The sequence below is a fragment of the Pyrus communis genome, chromosome 9 (assembly GCF_041283825.1).
Source record: "Pyrus communis isolate YQ-2024b chromosome 9, ASM4128382v1, whole genome shotgun sequence".
Lineage (NCBI taxonomy): Eukaryota > Viridiplantae > Streptophyta > Magnoliopsida > Rosales > Rosaceae > Pyrus > Pyrus communis.
The window spans coordinates 13,617,765-13,640,072 of record NC_142573.1 but is presented as its reverse complement, the minus strand read 5'-3'; the positions used below and the strand labels follow the sequence as shown (position 1 = coordinate 13,640,072).

Sequence of the window (22,308 nt, the reverse complement as noted above, 5' to 3'; positions counted from 1 at the left end):
CCTAAATTTGGTGTTCAGTTTTTTGTTTTCAGTTAAAATTGAAAACTAAAAGTAAGTATCAAACAAATTTTCAAGCATATGATGTTTTACCACAGTGTCGAAAAAAAATAATGTCTATGCACTCTAATGTCGATTTGATTCCATTGATCCTGCTTCCTCCTTATATTGGACAATTTAACCCAATAACGCTGTCGTTTACAAAAAAAATATGAATACTAAAACAAAAAAATTATTCTTCTAAAAAAAAAAAATAGTTATTAAATAGCCTATAAATATTTCAATCTGAAGAGCCAAAATTTCCACGGTTTATTACATGCCAAAAATGATAATTAGGCAGATGAGCTGCAACCACATGCATGTAATTTCGTAACCTCATAATCCAGAAAATTAATTTATTATTCAAACGTGAGTTATATATTGGCCAAGTGTTGTGTTAACTTCACCACCTTATTTTATTTTTCTGACATAATTGGCAATCTTATTCTTTCAAACTTAATAGTTTTAAAAAATAAGAGTCAATCATCATTCGATTTTAATTTAACGGTGAGATTATTATTATTATTATTATTATTTTCATCGTTGGATTAAGATCAACAGTGAGTGACGAAAATTTCTACTTTTCCTTTCACCGTTGGATTAATATCAATCAATGAGTGACGAAAATTTTTTAGATCATAGAGTTTAGCAGAATGGGACTCTTAGTATTAGTTCTTGAATTTCATTGTGTATGAATTGAATTTCAAGAACTATTTTATTGAAATTATCAGATAAAAACAATTTTAAGACTAACCGCAGTATAACCGAGTACATAAATAATTTCAATAAAAGATACTAAGAAAGAAAGTGGCTGACTTGGGTGGAACGCGTTTAACACCACCATGACGTATCAAAAAAATAACATAATTTTTAAATATAATACCGTCACCACAAAGATGTGAATTGACAAACCCATCCTTGTACGTATAAATAATTCAATACATTCTCAAAACATCTTTGAAACTGTTCTAAATTCTCGCCCAAGAAATTCACATTTAAAAAATGAAATCAGAAAAGTAAATTTTCCAAGTCAATACGTGGGAGCTGTCCGATTAATCGTCATCAACGGCTATAAATACGCGGTGCAGTATCTTGCCTTTTTAGTACTAGTCCCGAATCTCGAGATATGGCCAGCACCGCTTCCATTTCTAGGCCCAGGTTCCGCTGCTTCGACCCTACTAACTCTTACACTGCGACTCCCGATCACCCTCGCTACTTCTCGGCTTCCCCTCCCACCTCCAGCCCCTCCTCCACTCCCCGAGTGAACAGCCGCTCCAGTGGCAGCATGGCAATTTCCGACAACTCGGAGCCCAAAATCGCCACCGGCCCCGGTGGCTACGTCCTCGAAGATGTTCCTCACTTAGTTGATTATATCCCCGATCTCCCCGTAACTCTCTCTCTCTCTCTCTCTCTCTCTCTCTCTCTCTCCCCCCTACTTCTCTCTTTCCTAAGGCTTTGTTTGGCTGATCAGAAAAAAGTTAATCGGATTATCAGTGTCACATGCTACTTACTTGCAGACTTGGATTGCTATTTTTTTTTTTTTTTAATTCGAAAAAAAAAAATTTAATAATTGTAGCTGCTAAAAACATGCGATCTTCTTCTGGTTGGTGTTTCGCATGTTCGGTGTTGTAGTGGCGGTTGCTTTTAGGCGGTGAGTGAAACGCAGCGTTTTGGCATGACTGGATCGATGGCAAAAAAGCTTTCGATTTGTTCTTTTGTTGTTTCTGGGACTTGTTTAAGTTGCATTTTAAGTTATAAGTAATCTGATTTCCATATAATTAGGTTCTTGAGCTTTTAGTTGTTTCTTCAGTAACCAGAATTGTGGCGACTTTTCTTTTAATTTTTTAATTGTTTTTGGTATTTTGTGCCCGGTGGATATTGCTAAATTGTTATGACTAACATTATTTGTTTTAGATTTGATTCAATGAAAAAAAGTGATGACATTTAGGGCTTGTTTGGAGTGCCTCTGGAAGAGTTAGAAGCGGTTTCTGCCAATTAGAAGTGCTTCTGATTACGTATGGAGAAAAACTTTCAAGTGTTTATGGGTTGTAGAAATGCTTTTTGGAGAAGCGGCTTTTCGTCAAGCACTTCCAACTGCTATTTGAGGAAGCGCTTGGATCTGGAATGAATATTTCTGCGTGTTTTTAATAAAAGAAGATCAAGTAAAAGGGAGCAGAAGAGTCCTAAACAGGCCGTTAATTATCCACGGAAAACAAATTCTATAATTTTTGTGTTTCTAACATTTGTGCTTGCTAAGTGTTCTTTGAGGGGTGAATTAGTTCTCTGTATGAGAATTCTAACTGGATTGTTTTGCTGCAAGGGGAAACGAAATCTAACACGCAGTTTTATATGTTTTATGGCATCTCGCAGACATATCCCAATCCATTACAAGACAATCCGTCCTATTCGGTTGTTAAGTAAGTTTGACTCTTTCAGCTCCTTTGCTTTACATTCACTGCAATTGTGTTTCGTTCAACTCATTTTGTTGTGATCTTATAATTCACAAAAATGATCTTGCTTTGGCCAGGCAGTATTTCGTTAATGCAGATGATACCGTTGCTCAAAAGGTGCTCTACTAATAATGTATTTGTTTTTTGCTCAAATTCGTTCTGATATGAACATTTCTATATGTTACAACTTCAGGTTCTCTAATTCTATAATGTTTTGCTTTGTATAGATTGTTGTTCATAAGGATAGTCCAAGGGGGACACACTTTCGACGCTCTGGACCACGTCAGAAGGTTTTACATTCCTAATTTTTTCCCTGTATTTATCGTCCTTGTGTTATGTATTCCAGACAAATCACATGCAATTGGATATTTCTCAGGTGTATTTCGAGTCAAATGATGTGGATGCGTGCATTGTGACATGTGGTGGTCTATGTCCAGGACTGAATACAGTTATTAGGGAAATAGTATGCGGTCTGTACCACATGTATGGTGTCAAAAGAATTCTTGGAATAGAGGTAAGGCATATTTGACGTATACTCAAAGACATTTTAAATCTCCCATCTTCATATTGCAAAATAGGAGAATAAATTGTGTAAATGTGCATGAATAAAAAGTTAACCGAACCTTTTGGTTCCCTTGGTCTCATTCTACATGAGGTAAATATAACAGACTATAATTTTAGGCCTGTTGGTGGATAATTTGGCCTTCAATTCAATGATAATCTTTGATCATACGGTTGAACAATGTCATGAACTAAGGAAGTAATTTTCTCCATGAAGGGTGGATATAGAGGGTTTTATGCCAGAAATACAATCCCCTTAACACCGAAGGTTGTGAATGACATCCATAAACGAGGTGGCACCATCCTTGGAACCTCGCGAGGTGGGCATGTTACCTCAAAGATTGTGGACAGCATCCAGGACAGAGGAATTAATCAGGTTGATCTTGTCTTATGTTACTCTAGATTTTCAGATTTCATTTTATGCTGCCTTTTCTTTCTTCAAACAAATTCTGTGCATAGACTAACTATGTTTGTGCACGTCAGGTTTATGTAATTGGAGGAGATGGAACTCAGAAAGGAGCTTCGGTGATTTTTGAGGTAATTCCATTTGATATGGCCATACTAGCATTCATCTCCATTGCTACCCAGGCACGAAGAATTTGGAAGATTCAACAATCTTGAGAGTGTTGGGCAACAATATGGGATGAAATTATAAGTAAGTTGAGCCCAATAATTTGTTATTTACCTGCCATTATTCAATGCAGGAAATCAGGAGGCGTGGCCTCAAAGTAGTGGTGGCAGGAATTCCCAAAACCATCGATAATGACATTCCGGTACTCCCTTATTCCATGCATCACTTGTCTGATGTATTTGATCTAAATCTAGCATTCGGTCTTGGAAGCAGTCTTAATTTTGGGTTCCATAATTGCTTTTATTTAGGTTATAGACAGGTCTTTTGGTTTCGACACTGCTGTTGAGGAGGCTCAACGAGCCATTAATGCAGCCCATGTTGAAGCAGAAAGCGTTGAGAATGGTATTGGCTTCGTCAAGTTAATGGGCCGCTACAGTGGTAAAGTGTCATTCCTCTATAATCTTAGGAAGATAATGTGAAAATAGGCTTCTGATGTGATGTTATTATGTCACTTGATACTATCTTATTTCTCCAATTGATATGATTCTCCCTGACCATGTGTAATAATTGTGCCCTCTGCATATTGACTAGATATCCCTTAGTATATATTGGGTTGTTGACTATGTGCATCCATTGACGAGACTAACTGTGGGGTAACAGTCACTGTTATGTAGTTCTTATTCTGATACTCTCTTGTCACGCAGGATTCATAGCAATGTATGCTACTCTTGCTAGCCGAGACGTCGACTGTTGTCTGATTCCAGAATCGCCTTTTTATCTGGAAGGACCAGGTGGACTTTATGAATACATTGAAAGAAGACTGAAGGAGGATGGTCACCTGGTTATAGTAATGGCTGAAGGTGCAGGACAAGAACTTCTTGCTGAAAGCATGAACCAGCAGGATGCTTCCGGAAATAAGCTTCTCCAAGATGTTGGTCTGTGGTTATCGCAAAATATTAGGGTAAGATGCCAGCGTTATTTCTATGCCTGATGTTAGAAATGTTGTTAGCCCTGCCTCATCAGTGTGGTTGTCTTTTATACACTTTTTTGCTGGTGTAAGCATGTCCATTCTGGAATAAGGTAGGGATGCACAGTAGCCTTTTTTTCCTTTTGATATTCAAGGTTCTAAAAGACGGGCGGCGGGCAGCGGGCGGAGCGCGTAGGCAGACTTAAGTAAATCTGTTATATTTTGTGTAAGTAAGTGTCTATTTATACTTAAAATATAAATAATTACATCATAAATTACAAAATATAATGACATATATATATTATGAAGTATTGAAAATTTGAAACATAATGAAAACATGGGGACACAAGCATATAATGTGTGTTCATTTAAGTATTCAACAAGTCTCTTACAATTTATTAAAAAAGAATAATGCAAAATGATAGTTATCTATTTTCTATCTAAGTGAGTCGCAACCTAGGCGGATGTCTAGGTGAGTTTGTGCAGGCTAGGCGGTCTAGGCGGGTGCCTCAGCAGGTCTAGGCGTCATTTCTAAATTTTCAAATGCCTAGGCATTAATCGGGGCCGTGGCCAACCGCCTAGTGCCTTGGCAGGGCCTAGGCGGCACTAGGCAGGGATTTTTAGAAGACTGTTGATATTACCCCCCATTAGAAAACGGGGCGGGGGACTCAAGAAGACTTTGTTAAGCAGCCAAACGCTTTTAATCTTAAACAAACAATGTAGCCACAAGCAGTGTAGCCTACTTGTTTGATGACGTTGACATCATATGCTATTGTTTATCCCTAACATTTTTAAGTGACTTAACCGTGGGTATGCCACTTCTTACCATTTGTATTGGTTTTGATTATGTTCTTGTAGGACCACTTCTCGAAACAGAGAAATATCACTATAAATCTCAAATATATAGGTTTGTTACACTGAAACATTGCCTCTTTTCGGATTTTGAAGTATTACCCTTTTATTGTCTGATTCTACGGATGTTGTCGTAAAGTCTGGTGGAACAACTTACATAACCTAACAACTGTCATTCATTTCTTGCAGATCCTACTTACATGATCCGTGCAATTCCAAGCAATGCATCTGATAATGTATATTGCACCCTCCTTGCTCACAGTGCCATTCATGGTGCGATGGCTGGATACACGGGCTTCACTGTCGGCCCTGTTAACGGGAGGCATGCTTACATTCCGTTCCGTGTAAGTTGAAAGTTACTCTTGGTTTAATTAGCTATCTCAGTAAAAGAAGGGAAGCACATATGATTCAGAAGTGGGGAAACTCTAGCACGTTACATTCCCCTTCAAAAGCTAATAGGCAATATGATGAAGCGAGTGATACAAGAACATAGGCAAAAAATCGATTTTACATTATTCGGGATACAAGAGCACTCTCATTTTTGGATACTGCCATGAATTGTCATTCTTGTGATTGAGTTGTATGCTCAAGTTGATTGTTCTTTCATGCGCAGTGGGTGACCGAGAAGCAGAACAAGGTTGTGATCACTGACAGAATGTGGGCACGGTTACTGTCGTCAACCAATCAGCCAAGCTTCTTGGACCTCAAGGAGGTTGAAGCAATTAAGAAAGAGGAAAAGGAAGAGGAAACAAAAGCCCAACTGATAGTTGGGGAAAACCATACTGAAGTAACTTCAGCGTAGGAATAGGAAAGGGTTCAACTAGAAGCATGTTTCCGAAATCAAAGATTGTTGTGTTCATGGCGCTCTTATTCGTTTTCGCTCCATCTGTCTTCATGTGTGATGTAATTCTTTAGAAGAGCACCCTAAATCTGTCGCTGTTTTGTGTTTTCGTATCGATATCTTTAAAAGGAGTCATTGCATACTTATGAAACAAATGAGAAGTTATGAGTTGTGGGCAGATATGATTCCTCTCCACTCTTTTTCCCAACTAAGCTTTCCCTTCTCTTTTCAGAATGATTTATAATTAGAGGATTGGGCTCATTTATGCACTGTCCACCTGATAACTATGAACGAAATTTTGGATGCATTGTGGAGTAGTATGACGGTGGGAAGGTAATTGACTATCTATAAAAATTCAGGATGGTAGTTCGATGAAACAAAAGTTAAAGGTGGAAATGGAAATTGTTCACAAGTTCGGGGCATATATCGGAGAAACTACTTACAATAATCGCTTAGTAAAACTATGCATGCTAGTCAGAGTGCATGCTAGTGATGCCTTTGGCTACAGGGCTCTCGCCATCTAGGGTGCGGCACTCTATTGCTTCGCCTAGCAACACAACGTATATGTTGCTCTCCCACAATTCCGTTTTCACGGTTTAGGTTGCACCCATTTTGCTTGCCGCTACTACAGAAATCGCTTTTGCTTTCTTTTCCTTTGGCTACTAAGATGTTTCAATTTGCCAAGTTGTCTCTTGCCTGTTCATGGATTAAGCAGTAGTTCGAAAGGTTAACCTATTCAGGAATCTCCAAATCTACACTTATTTTCAACTCCTCGAAACATTTCGTCACTTACTTTTTTCCCGTCTCTGGTGCCTAGGTATCCACCGTAAGCCTTCCCCGTTTGAACCTCGCCTTTAACTTTATTTAAGGCCATGCCATCCCCTAAGGTGGTGCTAAATGTGCTTTCCTTGTTGTGGAATGAGAAACCTTCGTATCTTAATATATTAATTTATTTGGAGCTATTAGAGCAGGTTCCACTTTTTGGGGAATATGAGTCGAAGCAATAACAAGAATATTTCTAGTGAACATCTTTCCACAATCCCTAGAGAGATAGTTCACTAATAGGCTGAGGGATAAGTAATTCAACTCTTACAACTTTGTAGAGAACTGTGATTTTGGTAAACAGTCGCAAGGACCTGGTCACTGCGACCCCCTTTGTGAGGGGGCACCCCTTCACCTGAACTTACGGGGCTATTTTGCCAAGTTCCTTAGAGAGAGTTGTCTCACGCCCCTAGGTAATCTCTACTTACCACCTGTGTCAGTTTCGAGTACATGTACCCTTTTGTTGAAGGTCGTTCAAGCTTTTCCTAGGAGCATGGCATGGGTTACTTCAGCGCCGTGGCGCCTAATACTCAAAAATTGGCTCGAGGCATTTTTCCTACCCCTTCTTACCTTGAAAAATCAGAGGCACCCTGCGTCCTTGAACTAATAACCATCTTTTGACTAATCTAGCCTCCTCTGTCCCAAGTTTTAGCTTTTATGACCCAATGACCCCTGTCATTCTCCTTAGTTTCTAACCTAGCGCAATTGTGGGACATCAAAAATGGGAAGTTGATTATTAGTTTTTATTCCTCGCTAGTTGACTTGCCTGTGCTTTTTTCTTGAACTCTAAAATCGGAATTAAGGAATTTGCTTTAAAGCATCAAGTAATGGGAGATTTATTTGGACTTTGTTAAACATCTCCATGATTTCATTGTAACAAGTGCCTTTCTTGGGCACAACCAATCCTATACGGTTTATCATTTTATCATTTATTCCCTAGCAGGATGTGACATATTACTTTTTGATTTACCAGAAGCAGAAGAGGAGTTAGTATACTCGGGTATAAAATTTGGGTTATTTTATGTTTGCTTTCTATCTAAATTTATTGGTTTCTTCATTAATTGTAACAGTTCTTGGGAGGTTGGAATATATCTATCCTGGACATGTATGTTTATAAGCTATTTGAAATAAATGAAACGTGGAGTTTTGGAGCGATAATTGGTATCTTTATTACATTAGCTAAAACTTATTTGTTCTTGTTCATTCCTATCACAAGAAGATGGACTTTACCGAGGCTAAAAATGGACCTACTATTGAATTGATTATCGGGCAGTAAATATTGTAAAGGACATACTAGATGCTATTCTTATAATATGCTTGCCTCCAGGAGAGTTATTCTGCGGAAATGCTAGTGTAGGACGATCCACTTTGACTAGTTTTTATAGTTCACACACTTTTGTATTACCTCTTCTTAACACACTTTTGTGTTGCCTCTTCTTACCGCCATGTTTATCTTAATGCACTTTCCAATGATATGTAAGCAAGGTATTTTTGGTCCTTTATAAAGAATATATACAAGATTACATTCATTGTAAAAGAGAATTGTTGAACAAATACATGTGTTCTTATCGATATAGAGCTAAACCACTGAAGGTCTTCTATAATATGTTAAAAATACATATTAAAAACGTAAATTCTATATGCATTATTGAAAAATGTGTGAGAATAATGTGTATTAAACGTGAAAATTTTCACATTTAAAGTTAAGTTGGAGTTTTTAAAAAACGTGCAATTTAATGAATCGTTAAGAAGTGTATAAAAACATAGATATTTTAAAAAGTACGTACATACGTGTTTAATGTACAAATTATACAATAATTTAAGACGTGTACGAAAAACATAAGTATTTTAAAAAGTACATATGTACATGTTTCCTAAGCATATTGTACGCTAATTTAAGATGAGTACAGAAAACAAAAGTATTTTTTAAAAGTATGTATGTATGTATGTGTTTTAATATGCATATTATACGCGAATTTACTAACTATTGGAGATACCATACTTCTTAGACCATATTTTGTAAATTACATAATATAGTAATTGATAGTGGAATTCATTTCTTAAGGATTTAAATAAGGATTCCAATCATCAATCACCACACTATGTAGTCAATAAAATATCGTCTAAAAATGTGGTATCTCTAGCATCACTATATAAATAAAAGGCAAAATCATATTGGTTTTATTGTTTTTGAAAATACTTGGGAGATCACATTTTGTAAACCATACCTAAACCCTCTCTTTAATAGACGTAGGGTCCACAATATAAGTAAGTCTCACCTCTATTAGAGAGGTGATCTAGATGTGGTTTACAAAATATTGTCTCTCTTGAATCACCCTTTTTTTTTAAATAACGAATTTGAGTATATCTCCGATTTTCCTCCTTAACTTGCATTTACTGCCAATTCTCACGTTGAACTTTTATTTTGACAAATATTATTCATATTCTATCTAATTATCCATCTACAAAAGTCACATGGGTCATTAAGGATTATATTTAAAAAAATGTTAAGGAAATCATTTTAAAAGTAGAACTCTTTATGAATTTTCTGTCATCTCATATTTTTAACATAACATTTTATAATACTATTTTCCTTAACTTTGGATTACTCGACTACACCTAATTCTTTGTCTTTTCGTTTTTTGTAATCATTAAGCACACATGAGTTATGACTGCATTAAGTGCTAAATTTATATCGATGTCTACTGGTGGAACATAATTCAAAGATGGCAATTAGCTACTCAACGTGTTCAAGTTCAAGCCATGCACCATTTGATGATCGTGTTCAAGATTCTGAACACTCACGAGTGTCATTAGTACATGGCAAGATTGTTGTATTGAAAGGTCGCTAGAGAGAAATACGTGGTGGATTATCTTCATGGACAAGGATTTCGGTCTATTGTCTTGAATTTAAACTATTCATCTCTATGTAGTTTAAGATAATTAGTGTAAATGATTTTATCATCTCTTTAAAAAAAAAAATATAGTGATATATACACGTGCACGCGCGCACACACACACTAGCCTTTTTTCATACGCGTTGATTCTTTTGGTTTTTTATTTGAAGAAACAAAAAGCGGAAAACAAAATAATAATTTATTTTAAAAAATAATAAAATTAGTTAGTAATCACTTTGTGGGTTTTTTTGGTTTGTGATTTTCTTATTTTATTTGAAAATTTAATGAGAGAGGGCAATTTTGAAATTATGAATGTTTCACCATTTTTCGCATTCTCTCTTTATATATTGTAACTTTTCATTGCTCCTAAAGTGTAACATCCTATATCGTCCAGGGAAGTGGATCATGTAATCCTTATATGCATATTTCCATCTTTATATAGCACAAGACATTTTGGGAGCTCACTGGCTTCGGAGTTCAACGGAACTCCAAAGTTAAGCAAGTTTACGCAAGAGCAATCCCAGGATGGGTGACCTACTGGGAAGTTCTCGTGTGAGTTCCCAGAAACAAAAACATAAGGGTGTGGTCGGGGCCCAAAGCGGATAATATCGTGCTATGATGGAGTCGGACCCAGTATGTAATGGGGGCTTGGGCCGGAATATGACATAAAGGCTATAGCCTATTAATTGTTCATGACTCAAACTTTAAAAGGCAATTAGTTGGAATGATTACTTTTTGATATTTGGTTATAAAAATAATCAATTTTTACCATATCATTATTATCGTTGTGCATATGGTCGTTATGTCATAGTTGTGTTATTGATCGATATATAATCAATATATTGTTACTAAAAATTAATCATTTCTGAAACCAAATGTCCAAAAATGATAATTCCAAGTAATTGTCCAACTTCAAACAATTGCGTGTGTTGAATTAATAATTGTCTATTACATGCACGTCTTCAACATTCCATTTTGTAAAGCATATCCCATATATGATTCTTACTAATGTATCGCGACAAAAAAATTGACACACTTATTCACAATCATGCAAATTTCACACGAATAACCTGAATAATTAATAAAGCATAAAAAAGATAATCGTAAATTGTGACATGATGTCACATGAGCCTAACGAAAACCTAAACACGAAACCTAAAGAAGGAAAATTTTGAGTTGTAGAGATTTTCCTAGTTACAACAACGGGAGGAAAATGAACTAAGGAGGGGTAACATCAACATCAATCTTTAAGAAAGAAATTAGAGCAATTAGCAGAAATAATTACTTTTTGACATTATGCAGAGATGATTTGGTGTTATGTGATTGTTATGTCTTCTACGGTAATAAAAAAATGATACCAAATGTCAAAAAAGATTGTTCATGTTAATTGCCCAAGAAATTAATGATCTTAGTGAATGATTGTGACATCCCACATCGCCCAGGGAAGTGATCCTTAAATGTATATTCCATCCCTACCTAGCACGAGGCCTTTTGGGAGCTCACTGGCTTCGGGTTCATGGGAACTCCGAAGTTAAGCGAGTAGTGCGCGAGAACATTCCCAGGATGGGTGACCCATCGGGAAGTTCTCGTGTGAGTTCCCAAAAACAAAACCGTGAGGGTGCGCTGGGGGCCCAAAGCGGACAATATCGTGCTACGGTGGTGGAGCGGGCCCGGGAAGTGATCCGCCCCGGGCCGGAATGTGACAAATTGGTATCAGGGCCTATCCCTGGCCGGAAATGTGCCGACGAGGACGTCGGGCCCCTAAGGGGGGTGGATTGTGACATCCCACATCGCCCATGAGAGTGATCCTTAAATGTACATTCCATCCCTACCTAGCACGAGGCCTTTTGGGAGCTTACTGGCTTCGGGTTCCGTAGGAACTCCGAAGTTAAGCGAGAAGGGAGCTAGAGCAATCCCATGATGGGTGACCCACTGGGAAGTTGCTCGTGAGTTCCCAAAAACAAAACCGTGAGGGAATGATAAGCCCAAAGCGGACAATATCGTGCTACGGTGGTGGAGCAGGCCCGGGAAGTGGTCCCACCCGGGCCGGGATGTGACAATGATGCCTTAAAAAAAAGTTATATTAAAAAGTCAAAACATATGATGATTCGTGTTAAGTTTGAGATACAACTACCTTGACGCTCTTGTTGTGTATGTGTCTCTCAAAATTGGCTACAATAGAAGGTCATAGTTAATTATGTGCATATATGCATTTAACACAATTACCGTTAAAGAGTGCACATTCCTCAGTTTATTGTTCAAAACGCATATCTAGTCCATTTGATTGATGGATGATTTGGACTTGTTTTATTTATTTTATGGGTCAATGATGTTTTAGAATTTGGTTCGGTGGCATGCATGCGTTTCAGGCTTCCAATTAACATCACATATTAAAATTTAAGGAATTTTAACGAAAAACTTATAGTACTGTTTATTTTAACAAAAAAAAAAAATCATATTTTAAACTAAAAAGTCAATCTTGGTACTATTCACTTTACCTTTATTTTGTCATTATCGTTAAAACTCAAAATTTTCAAATTATTTACATTAATTTTTCTTAAAATTTATTCAATGAAGCAAGATATATATCGCTGGAAGTTTCCAATAATTTGTTCAAACTAATTATTAATTTAATTTTTTGACATTATAAAAGTATTAATTTATTTTCCATTCCCAGGCACATGGGAACTGAAATCTACAGTAGGTAAGGAATCAATGCAAACTTGCAAACTTGAGTCTCTTGTCAATTGTCTCTCTCCTCCATCTGCACGCAATACAAACGAGAAATTTCTTATTGTGATCAGAACATGAGTAGTATATTATATGTTTTTATATAAATAGTAAATTTTTTTATTTTTTAAGTTATTAAAATTTTAATATACAAATCCCACTATTTATATCGTGACACGTGATGTACTTCCCTGCAATCCGGTCACACTAAATTATCTCTCCAAGACAATTATAGGTGTTAACTAAGAAACTAATTCATCACCTTTTATCTAGCAATATATAGCAAGAAATATTTGTAACATTATATGGAAAATCATACATTTGTTTGAGAGACACTTGACCAGTAATTATGAATGATTTAAAGGAAGCTTCTTTTAGTTTACTGAAAGATGTAACAAGAGCTTATCCTTTTAATAAATTGATAGTTATCAGTACATTAAAAAGTAGTAGGATTCTCTTCCCTTTTTTTTCCTCTCCTTCCTTCCCATTTTTTTGAACCGTCACAGTTAAGCCACGTCAACATTTATATTAATTTTTTTATAGAAAGAGAAAGACAAAATAGAGAATATAAGATGTGGGGATGAAAGGAGATGGAAAGAAGATGGAAGATAATCGTAGTTCCTTTAAAAACCCATTTACACACCGCCCCTAGTTTCTCCTTCAATCTTTTACCAAGAAGGAATTTATGAAACTTTATGTTAATAACAATTATCTCCAAAAAATAATACAGAACATAAAAAAGAAATCTAATAACAGAAACCAATAATATTGAGGGCAAAAAAATAAAAATAAAATTGAGAGTCATGAATCTTAATAACAGTATTCATAGTGAAATCTTAATAATTAAAATCTAGAGATTTTATGAAGTAAATAATATGTTTGCTTTTTGAAACTCAATAATTTATTTTTCGGATATATGGACTGACTAGTTGGCTACTGTTTTATGCCTGCAAATTAAGTACTTTATGTATAAACTTTCAATAATTTCATCCACATATATTGATATTTAGTACTACCTAAGTACGTGTTGATCAATTGAAAACATGTTTGGTAATAATAATAAAAGTAAGAATTACGTTACATAACAATTAGCGATCATCTGTTACTGAATGGTTGTAGGTTCAAATTCTACTTAAGAAGATTGGATTCTTTCGGAACGAAAGGGTTCGCTTTGACCATTAAAAGTAAATAACCCCCATAATTAATACAATTCCAACTTTCCCCACCTTCTCACCCACCCAATATATAGTTTGCAAATGGAGGGAAAAGAAAAAAACTGCAAAAAGAACAGGAGAAAAACAGAGGCAGCTTAAATATAGCCCATCCACCACTTTCCATGTCCAAAACCTTCCTGAATTATTAGATTAACCCTCTAATTATCTTCTCCTTTTCCATTCAAAGGGCTCAAACCTCTTCACTTTCCCTTTTCGTTTGCCCACCTGGAACCAGAATCTCAATCCCCTCTCTCTCTCCTCTCCTTCTCTATCCCTCTCTAACCATTTTCTTGCACATCACATCGAACATGACATAGGACAAACATTAGTGGGAACATTTGTATTAAAAAAGTATTTCATGTAAGATTTTGTTTTATATTACTAACTGTTTCATCATCCCAGGAAAGACAGGAGAGAGAGGAGAGAGATACAATCACAAACAAACAAATCCTCAACTGCAACATAAATCAAAGACCAAATCAAAACTTTTATACCGTCCTCTTGATCCTTGCTGATTCGTTGCCTCCAAGAAAAAGCTCCATTAAATACTAGTAAGTTTCTCGCTTCATTTTTTTAATCAGCATAAATTCAAAAGGTGCTTGCTTGTTTTTGCTAATCTGAGTTTTTGTTGCTAATCTGACATGGGTTTTATGGAAGTTTCTCTTTCTGGGTTATGTATAAACTTATAAATTGAGCTGGGTTTTGCTTATCTTATTTTATTTTTATCATTTGTGGCTTTTTTCTGTAGTCATGTGATTCTTTCTGTTTTTTGGCATGAACTTTGATCAAATCAGACTTTTAGATTTAGCTGGGTTTTGCTTATTTTTTTCATTTTTTGTGACCCTTTTGGCTTAATCTGTAATGGGTTATGTGATTATTTCTTTTTCTGGGCCATAAAATTTGATCAAAATCATTTTTTTTCCTTCATTTTTTGATAACTAAGTTCATGTTTATTGTTTTGGGAAACGTTTAGTTGGTGTTTTAATTATTACCAATTTCTCCTGTGTGGATTAATCTGACATGGGGTGGTGATGTAGATGGAAGATGAAGCAGAAGTGGACCCATAAATATGTTTCTAAATTATGTGGGTTAATGATTCGCAATTAGGGTTTTTTAATGATGGTTGGGGGAAAGAACAGGGACATTAAGCCCCTTTTGTTGAAAGTTGGGGTGGCTTTTGCTCTCTCATTTGCTGGATTTCTCTTTTCTCGTCTCAAAACCAGAAAGATGAAGCCCTCCCTGCCTTCACCACGCTCTTCGTGCTCCTCGGGTTCGTCTTCTCACTTTAGATTGATCTCCTTCATTTGTGTTTTTTATTTTTTTTTTCATTTTGTTGTTGTCGTACTTAATTGTTGATTTCGTCATTGTTTTGATCATTTTATGTATGCAGATAAAGAAAGTGAAGTTGATTTGGCAGTGAGGCCTCGGCGGAAGGATGACCTTAATGCCGCAAGGAAATCACACAGTTCATGCAATTCGGAAAAATATGTATGTTTAGCTGGATCATAAAGTCTTAGTTATATGCTATGGAATCTCTGCTTGTGCTTTCGATTGATCTCAAAACTTTATAGCAAGTTAATTACAACAATGGTATTGCTGGATCATAAAGTCTTGGTTATATGAGCAGATGAATTTTACATGCCGACGTAGTTTCACTGTGAAAAATAAAGTAGGAAAAACCAGTTTGGAATGATTTATTCGCGTTTGTAGCATTTCATCCTAGTTATAATGGAAGAGAGCAGCACAGGAAACCTGTGTATTTTTGTTTATGATTATCCATATAATCCTCTCACTTGAATGATTAAGGATTACTTTTTCCAATTACGGAAACTAAAGACAGGATTATGGAATTTCTCAGTTCATTATTTCCCCTTATTTTCCCTTTTTATGTGCGGCAACTAAACATAGAAGGTTTACTGCTTGGACGGAACTTGATCATGCATTAATTTGTCAACTGTCCGCTTGTCTAGCGATTGCTCGTGTTCTGTGTTTTTCATTTTCCGGCCATGAAGGGGAATATATCTGTATTAAATTCTGGTCACCTTTTCTATGTCCAGATAACAATTAGTTACGAGCCGATATAGGAATTATCTGTTGCCAATATAGGAAGAGGCATTTGGTTATGAGGTTCCCATTAATTAAGACGAACCCAACGAGTGGCTTTGTTCTTGTTAAATTTTATTTCAGCGAAGTAAGCATGTTTCTGTATTTTTTTAACAGGACGAGATGCACATGCCAAAGGTCTGTAATGTTAATTGCACGTCCAGTGTTTCTCCATGCAGCAAACACGGTGGAGGCAAAGATGGGTTACTCTTACCAGTGTTCAATGAGCTTGTGGAGGAATTTGACTTTGGTGCTGCAAATTCTGGGTTTTCTCCAAGGAAGAATGTCGAAACTCCTAGGTCAGATGCAGACACTCCCAAAGCATATCGATCAGATATGGATGAATATGAGCAAGAAATCAGACACCTCAGAAACACAGTTAGATCGCTTCGAGAGAGGGAGCGGAGTCTTGAAGTCCAGTTGCTCGAGTACTATGGCCTTAAGGAGCAGGAGACTGCTGTTATGGAGCTCCAAAACCAGTTGAAGATAAACGGTATGGAGGCTAAGCTTTTCTCTCTCAAGATTCAGTCCTTAGAGGCAGATAACCGAAGACTGGAGTCACAAGTGGCCGATCATGCAAAAGTGGTGGCTGAGCTTGAGGCTACTAGGGCAAAAATTAAGATTCTAAAGAAGAAACTCAGATTTGAAGCTGAACAGAACAAAGAACAGATATTAGCTCTGAAGAAAAGAGTAGAGAAGTTTCACGATAGCGAAGCTGCTGATAGTAATTCAGATATTCAATTGAAGTTGAGAAGGATAAAAGATTTGGAGGATGAAGCTGAAGAGTTGAAAAAGTCTAATTTGAAATTGCAACTCGAAAATTCTGAATTGGCACGGAGCCTAGAGTCCACACAAATCCTTGCAAATTCTATCTTGGAAGATCCGGAGGTAACTAGCTGATCATAGTTTTCAATTGTTATCGTGTCTTCCCTTGATCATTATTCTTTAGAATTTACGTTTTACACTTTGTTGCAGGCAGAAGCATTGAAGGAAATGAGTAAGCGTTTAAGACAAGAAAATGACGACTTGACAAAGGAAATTCAGCAACTCCATGTTGATCGGTGTTCTGATGTTGAAGAATTAGTTTACCTCCGGTGGATAAATGCTTGCTTACGCTACGAACTGCGGAATTATCAGCCCCAATCTGGTAAAACAGTGGCAAGGGACTTAAGTAAATCATTAAGCCCAAGATCAGAGAAGAAAGCCAAGCAGCTAATAGTTGAATATGCAAACACTGAAGGATTCGGGGATAAGAGCATTGATTTTGATTCTGAACAATGGTCATCCTCCCAAGCTTCATTTTTCACAGATTCCCCTGAGTTTGATGACTTTTCTGTCGACAATTCATCTGCTACAAAAACCAACATGTCGAGTAAAACCAAATTGTTTAGCAAGCTTAGGAGACTCATACAGGGAAAAGACACTCCTTACCACAACCAGGCTGTGTCAACAGAGAAAACTGGATATGCAGAAGATAACGAGTCTCCATCTCCATTTTTCAGTTCAAGTAAATCACTAGCAGCTTATGGTGGACAAGAGGGTCAAAGTAACATATTTGCAACTTCGTTTCATAGTTCATCAAAAGCTTCTTTAGACCTTCCCAGATGGAGGAGTCCGAAGGAACAGGATCCCAAGGATGTACGCAGGGCTCAAAGGCATAGTGACGTGGGAACCCCCTCCGGGTATAAGACCTTCAGCAGGGAAGGTTCTGCGGATTTCCCGCTCAAAGATCGATCAGACCAAGGCTCAGACTCTACTGAGAAAGCCGAGTTGGTGAAGTATGCAGAAGCTTTGGTAAACTCTCGTGGCGCTACCCCGACTGTACACAGAAAATCAGCATCAGCATCGTAGATGATCAACCGGTTTATATACATACACATACATGTGAATCTTATAGTTAAGAAAATAGCAAAAGAGCCAGTTTTTACCATATTTTTACAGTTGAAGCTAGTTAAGAACTAATTGTGTAAAAATAGGAAAGAATTTCAATTGGTAAGAGGAGTGTGCTTTTGGTTTACATTTTATGAACGAATAATCCCTATCTACCTTTTTAATCTAATGTGAATAATTGATAATTAACGAGGGACATTCTGGTGGAAGTTTAAAATTGCTACATTTGGAAATGAATCGAATATTGTGTATGAGTGAATGATCTTGATTACTCGAGTGACAGAATATTGTGTATGGAATCTCTTCATTTTTTTATTCTTCGCATGAGGGTTGAATATGGCAATCTATCTTTTATATTGTCCAGTGATTGTTGACATGCGAAAAATACGAGTCTCTTTTTACGGAAAAATCTTGAACATACTAGTTGATAAACGACCAGTTACACGGTAGAATTTCCTACTTCGCACATTTTGGATAAGCTTTATTTTTCTTCCAATAATGTCTCTTATTACAATATATATCATTTATGTGCGTTAAATATAAAAAAAAGTGCATAATATCTGTGAGGTAAAAGAAACTAGTGAATTAGTGCACTAAGCCTTCCTCTTTTCTTGCATGGTTAAATGTAACCATTCAGTTAGGTTTATTGTTTTTTATAACTTGGGCAAGCACAATCACAACCGTCCAAATTAGATTAAATCAAACCTCTCAACGGCTGTGGATTGGATGCCAACTGTATCGTATACGAACTTAAAACGCCTCATCAAAACGATGTCGTACAGAAATTTCCCGCCTTCGCAATCGCTTTTTATACCCGTACAGTATCACACACCTCCCTCTCCGTTGTAACAAACAGACAAATCTCTCTCTCTCTCTCCCCCCTCAATTTCTCTCTCTTCTCTGAGCTGCAATTCTTGAACTGCAAGGAAAATGGCGGCAGAGCTCTCAGACCCCAAAACCCCAGTGCCCCCACCACCACCAGCCCCTCCACTACCGCCGACAGTAACAGTGCGACCGCAGGCGCCGGCCGATCCTGAGAATAATTTCTCGCTGTATGTTGGCGATCTGGACCCACACGTCACCGACGACGACATCCTCGCTACTTTTCGCTTCATCGGTCCCATCGCCTCCGTCCGTGTCTGCCGTGACTCTCACTCCGGCGAGTCCCTCCGCTACGGCTATGTCAACTTCTACTCACACTCTCACGGTAACCAAAAACCCCACCCTCTCTCATCTTTTCTTTCAACAATGGTGGCTCTGCTTCTCTGTACATCTCTCTGTTTCTCTCTCTGAAATTCTTTGTGTGAATATCTAAATCTTGGTTACGTTTTCGTTTTCTTGTTCATGGATGAACCTGTGAAATGGGTTTCTTTTAATAGGTTTTTTTCTTGGAGTTTTATTCTAGTTCTGATGCCCCTAGGGTTCGTTAATCTAGCTATTTGATTAGGGTTTTGGGGAATTCTTGCTAATGGAGAACCGAATTTCAATTTCCATAAATGGGTTTCCAATGGTTCTGTTTCTTGTGCTTAAAGAATGTCTTTCTTGAAATGGGTTCCCAAATTTTTTTTATTAGGGTTTAATTTTGGGATTTTCCTGTTCCATTTTTCTGAAATGGGTTTTCGGCGTCCTTAATTTCTTCTCCTCTGTTATCGTGTATGATTTTTTGGTTAATTTCTTCTCCTCTGTTATCGTGTATGATTTTTTGGTTAGATTTCTTGACAAGCTTTCGGTCTGTTTTGGTCAGCATCCAAGGCTATGGCTTGTCTGAACCACACTGAGCTGAAAGGGAAAACCATGAGAATAATGTGGTGTCAGAGGGATCCCGTTCCAAGGAAAACTGGTCTTGGAAATGTCTTTGTGAAGAACCTTGACCCTGAAATCACCAGCACCCACTTGCAGGACATGTTCGGGGAGTTTGGGACTATACACTCTTGCAAGGTAGCCGAAATAAATGGGAAGAGCAAGGGTTTTGGGTTTGTCCAGTTTGAAAAAGAGGAATCGGCTATGGCTGCTGTCAATGCTCTCAATGATACAATCATTAAGGGGAAGAAGTTGTAAGCCGTCTGTTTCCTTTTGTCTTGTCTATTCTTTCATTTTGTTTGTTTTTGTGATGTTTGATTGTTTATAGATGGTTTTGTCAAATGTGTTGAGATCCCTTTCATACATGGTATTGATAAATTGGTTAATGGTTACATGTTTATCGATAAATTAGTTTTGCATTTGTTGTTAATTATTGGTTAATGGTTACATGTTTATCGATAAGCTAGTTTTGCATTTGTTGTTAATTATAATTGATATAAAGAACTCTCTTGTTGTTTCTGCATTTACATGTGTTGTTTCTAGTTTCTGCATTTACATGTGTTGTTTATAGTTTCTGCATTTAGTGATATTATTATTTGTTCGTCAATAATTTTGTTCCCTCATTTTTCATTAGATACGTATCGAAATTTGTGAAGAAAAGTGAGAGGATACCAGCCCAGGATGAATCCAAATTTACGAATCTGTTTGTGAAAAATCTGGATGAACATGTAACTGAGGATCTGCTTCGAGAGATGTTCTCTCAGTACGGAAGTGTTCATAGTCTTGTCATCATGAAGGATGAGAAAGGGAAGTCAAAAGGTTTCGGGTTTGTTAACTTTGAGTCACCAGAAGAGGCTAAGAAGGCTGTTGAGGGAATGAATGGTGTACTGCTGGGTAAACCTGTAACTTAATCATGTTGTAGCGTTTTTTGTTGATAGTATAAATGTGTCTGCAACTTTCTCTAATAAACAAACTCAAAATGTGTATCAGGATCAAAACATTTGTTTGTAGGAAGGGCTCAAAAGAAAGCTGAGAGGGAAAAGCTTTTAAAATGTAAAAAGGAAATGCTGAACAGTCAGATTGAGAACCTTGAGTCTACGAATCTCTATGTTAAGAATCTAGCTGAATCTGTTGATGATAGCAAATTAGGAGAACATTTCAGTGCCCTTGGGAAGATTCTATCGGCGAAGGTGATGCGTGATGGCAACGGGATGAGCAGAGGTTTTGGTTTTGTTTGCTTCTCAACTCTTCAAGAAGCTGCAAAAGCTCTCAGTAATCTTAACGGTAAACAAGATCTTGTTGTGTCTTTTCCTGCTTTTGCATCTGTTAAGCCTATATTTGGTTTATGCCTGTCTGATTTGAGTTTGTTTTTCTCAGGAGCTATGTTTGAAGGAAGAAAACTTTATGTGTCTGTAGCTCAACGAAAGGAAGATCGCTGCAAGGCTTTGCAAGATTACTATACTCTTCAGCTGCCACAAAGATCTTTGCAATCTCCAAACTGGCCTGCCCTGCACCCGGTCCAGTACAGCGTTTCCCCAAGGCCTCCTACGGCTCCTCTACTATGCCCGCCAATCATGCATCAAAGTTTTGGTACTAATGTTGATGCGCATTACCCTTTTGTAAGTAATCCTTCTTATTTCCTAATCAGCCTCATCGTTTGTGTGTGTTTCTGCATGTGTGTATTTAGTGTTAGTTATTCTTACTTGATTCATGATGTCACAGGTTCTAAGCAGACAACCACAGTGGGGTAGCAGCACTAGGAATGAGAATTTCCAGAAGAATGTAGGTTCAGTTTTCGTTACTTGTACGACAAGGAAAGTGTCTCAAGTTATAATGCTGGCTTTTGTTGTGGCTTGAACTGATTGTTTTGTTACTTTCGCCTGTTTTTAACAGTCCAGGACATATGCTAACTCAAATGTTCATACCAACTCTTGGAATCATGGAGGTTATGAAGCTACAGGATACCAGAAGAAGGTTTACAAACAGAGTGGAGCCGCTGCAGGAAGTTCAAGATCAGCAACTACAGGAGGCAGAGCTCCTCTCACAGAAGCATCAATCACTGGGAGCTCCAACTTGAAGACAACTCTAAGGGATCGACGCCGCTTGTTTGTTGAGAACCTTGAGGTCTCTGAGTAATCATGTTTTTTCGATTCAGAGGATTTTTTTGTTTCATTGACAAGTGACTCTATAACATTGTTGTTATCTGCTGTGTCTCTCTCCAGCCTGGGCGTGCAGCACAGGTAACAGGAACATCGGGAATGCTGTGGGAGTTGAACAGTTCTGAGAAAGCAGCAGCTCAAGTTTTGAAGGTGGCAAATGGTACCAGGACCAGCAAAGATCGTCCATGTTCGCTAAGGGTGGCTGCTACTTGAGCTAAAAATCGGTGTCATTTTGCCTTTTGCCATACAGCTTTTTACTGCTACAGTTCCTATCAAAGCATTTGATGCTCTCTTTTGGTAAATTTGCAAATCACTGCAAAAGATTTGCTAAACGTTTAGCTTAAATCTGACTAATTGGATCTGTAAATCTCTTCAATAGTAATCAATTAGAACATGATGTTTAGCTAAATGTTGC

At 37.3% G+C, this 22,308-nt stretch overlaps 3 protein-coding genes across 4 annotated transcripts; all 3 read left to right on the top strand.

Moving 5' to 3' along the window:
• The first annotated feature begins 1,122 nt into the window (after positions 1–1,122).
• On the top strand, positions 1,123–6,486 carry LOC137739490 (ATP-dependent 6-phosphofructokinase 6). Of its 2 annotated transcripts, XM_068479077.2 has the most exons (13): positions 1,123–1,423; positions 2,407–2,453; positions 2,564–2,603; positions 2,714–2,776; positions 2,863–3,000; positions 3,265–3,423; positions 3,531–3,584; positions 3,752–3,820; positions 3,927–4,056; positions 4,323–4,579; positions 5,444–5,492; positions 5,627–5,781; positions 6,051–6,486. In XM_068479077.2, exons 1-13 carry the CDS (start codon positions 1,163–1,165, stop codon positions 6,237–6,239), a joined length of 1,611 nt encoding a protein of 536 aa, XP_068335178.2. In that variant the 5' UTR covers positions 1,123–1,162; the 3' UTR covers positions 6,240–6,486. The 2 variants fall into 2 exon arrangements, 1 of the variants encoding a protein (XP_068335178.2); XR_015966350.1 differs by lacking the exon at positions 5,444–5,492 and having other exon boundaries at positions 1,138–1,423.
• Positions 6,487–14,002: 7,516 nt separating this feature from the next.
• On the top strand, positions 14,003–18,089 carry AR791 (actin binding protein family). The gene is made up of 5 exons (XM_068479645.2): positions 14,003–14,492; positions 14,979–15,211; positions 15,332–15,429; positions 16,162–16,932; positions 17,020–18,089. Exons 2-5 carry the CDS (start codon positions 15,058–15,060, stop codon positions 17,893–17,895), a joined length of 1,899 nt encoding a protein of 632 aa, XP_068335746.2. The 5' UTR covers positions 14,003–14,492; positions 14,979–15,057; the 3' UTR covers positions 17,896–18,089.
• A 681-nt stretch (positions 18,090–18,770) lies between these two features.
• LOC137739517 (polyadenylate-binding protein 6-like) lies at positions 18,771–22,302 on the top strand. The gene is made up of 8 exons (XM_088700218.1): positions 18,771–19,141; positions 19,679–19,988; positions 20,369–20,628; positions 20,725–21,018; positions 21,112–21,353; positions 21,457–21,516; positions 21,628–21,858; positions 21,957–22,302. The coding sequence occupies exons 1-8, from the start codon at positions 18,865–18,867 to the stop codon at positions 22,104–22,106; spliced, it is 1,824 nt and encodes a 607-aa protein (XP_088556344.1). The 5' UTR covers positions 18,771–18,864; the 3' UTR covers positions 22,107–22,302.
• Positions 22,303–22,308: the final 6 nt, after the last annotated feature.

Bases quoted from the DNA above. Each gene is read 5' to 3' on its own strand.
- LOC137739490 (XM_068479077.2), top strand. From the start codon at position 1,163: ATGGCCAGCACCGCTTCCATTTCTAGGCCCAGGTTCCGCTGCTTCGAC. The intron at 3,424-3,530 runs GTTGATCTTGTC...TGTGCACGTCAG, and splicing joins AGGACAGAGGAATTAATCAG to GTTTATGTAATTGGAGGAGA. The intron at 4,580-5,443 runs GTAAGATGCCAG...ATGTTCTTGTAG, and splicing joins GGTTATCGCAAAATATTAGG to GACCACTTCTCGAAACAGAG.
- AR791 (XM_068479645.2), top strand. From the start codon at position 15,058: ATGATGGTTGGGGGAAAGAACAGGGACATTAAGCCCCTTTTGTTGAAA. The intron at 15,212-15,331 runs GTTCGTCTTCTC...TTATGTATGCAG, and splicing joins ACGCTCTTCGTGCTCCTCGG to ATAAAGAAAGTGAAGTTGAT. The intron at 15,430-16,161 runs GTATGTTTAGCT...TTTTTTTAACAG, and splicing joins CATGCAATTCGGAAAAATAT to GACGAGATGCACATGCCAAA.
- LOC137739517 (XM_088700218.1), top strand. From the start codon at position 18,865: ATGGCGGCAGAGCTCTCAGACCCCAAAACCCCAGTGCCCCCACCACCA. The intron at 21,517-21,627 runs GTAGGTTCAGTT...TGTTTTTAACAG, and splicing joins ATGAGAATTTCCAGAAGAAT to TCCAGGACATATGCTAACTC. The intron at 21,859-21,956 runs GTCTCTGAGTAA...GTCTCTCTCCAG, and splicing joins TGTTTGTTGAGAACCTTGAG to CCTGGGCGTGCAGCACAGGT.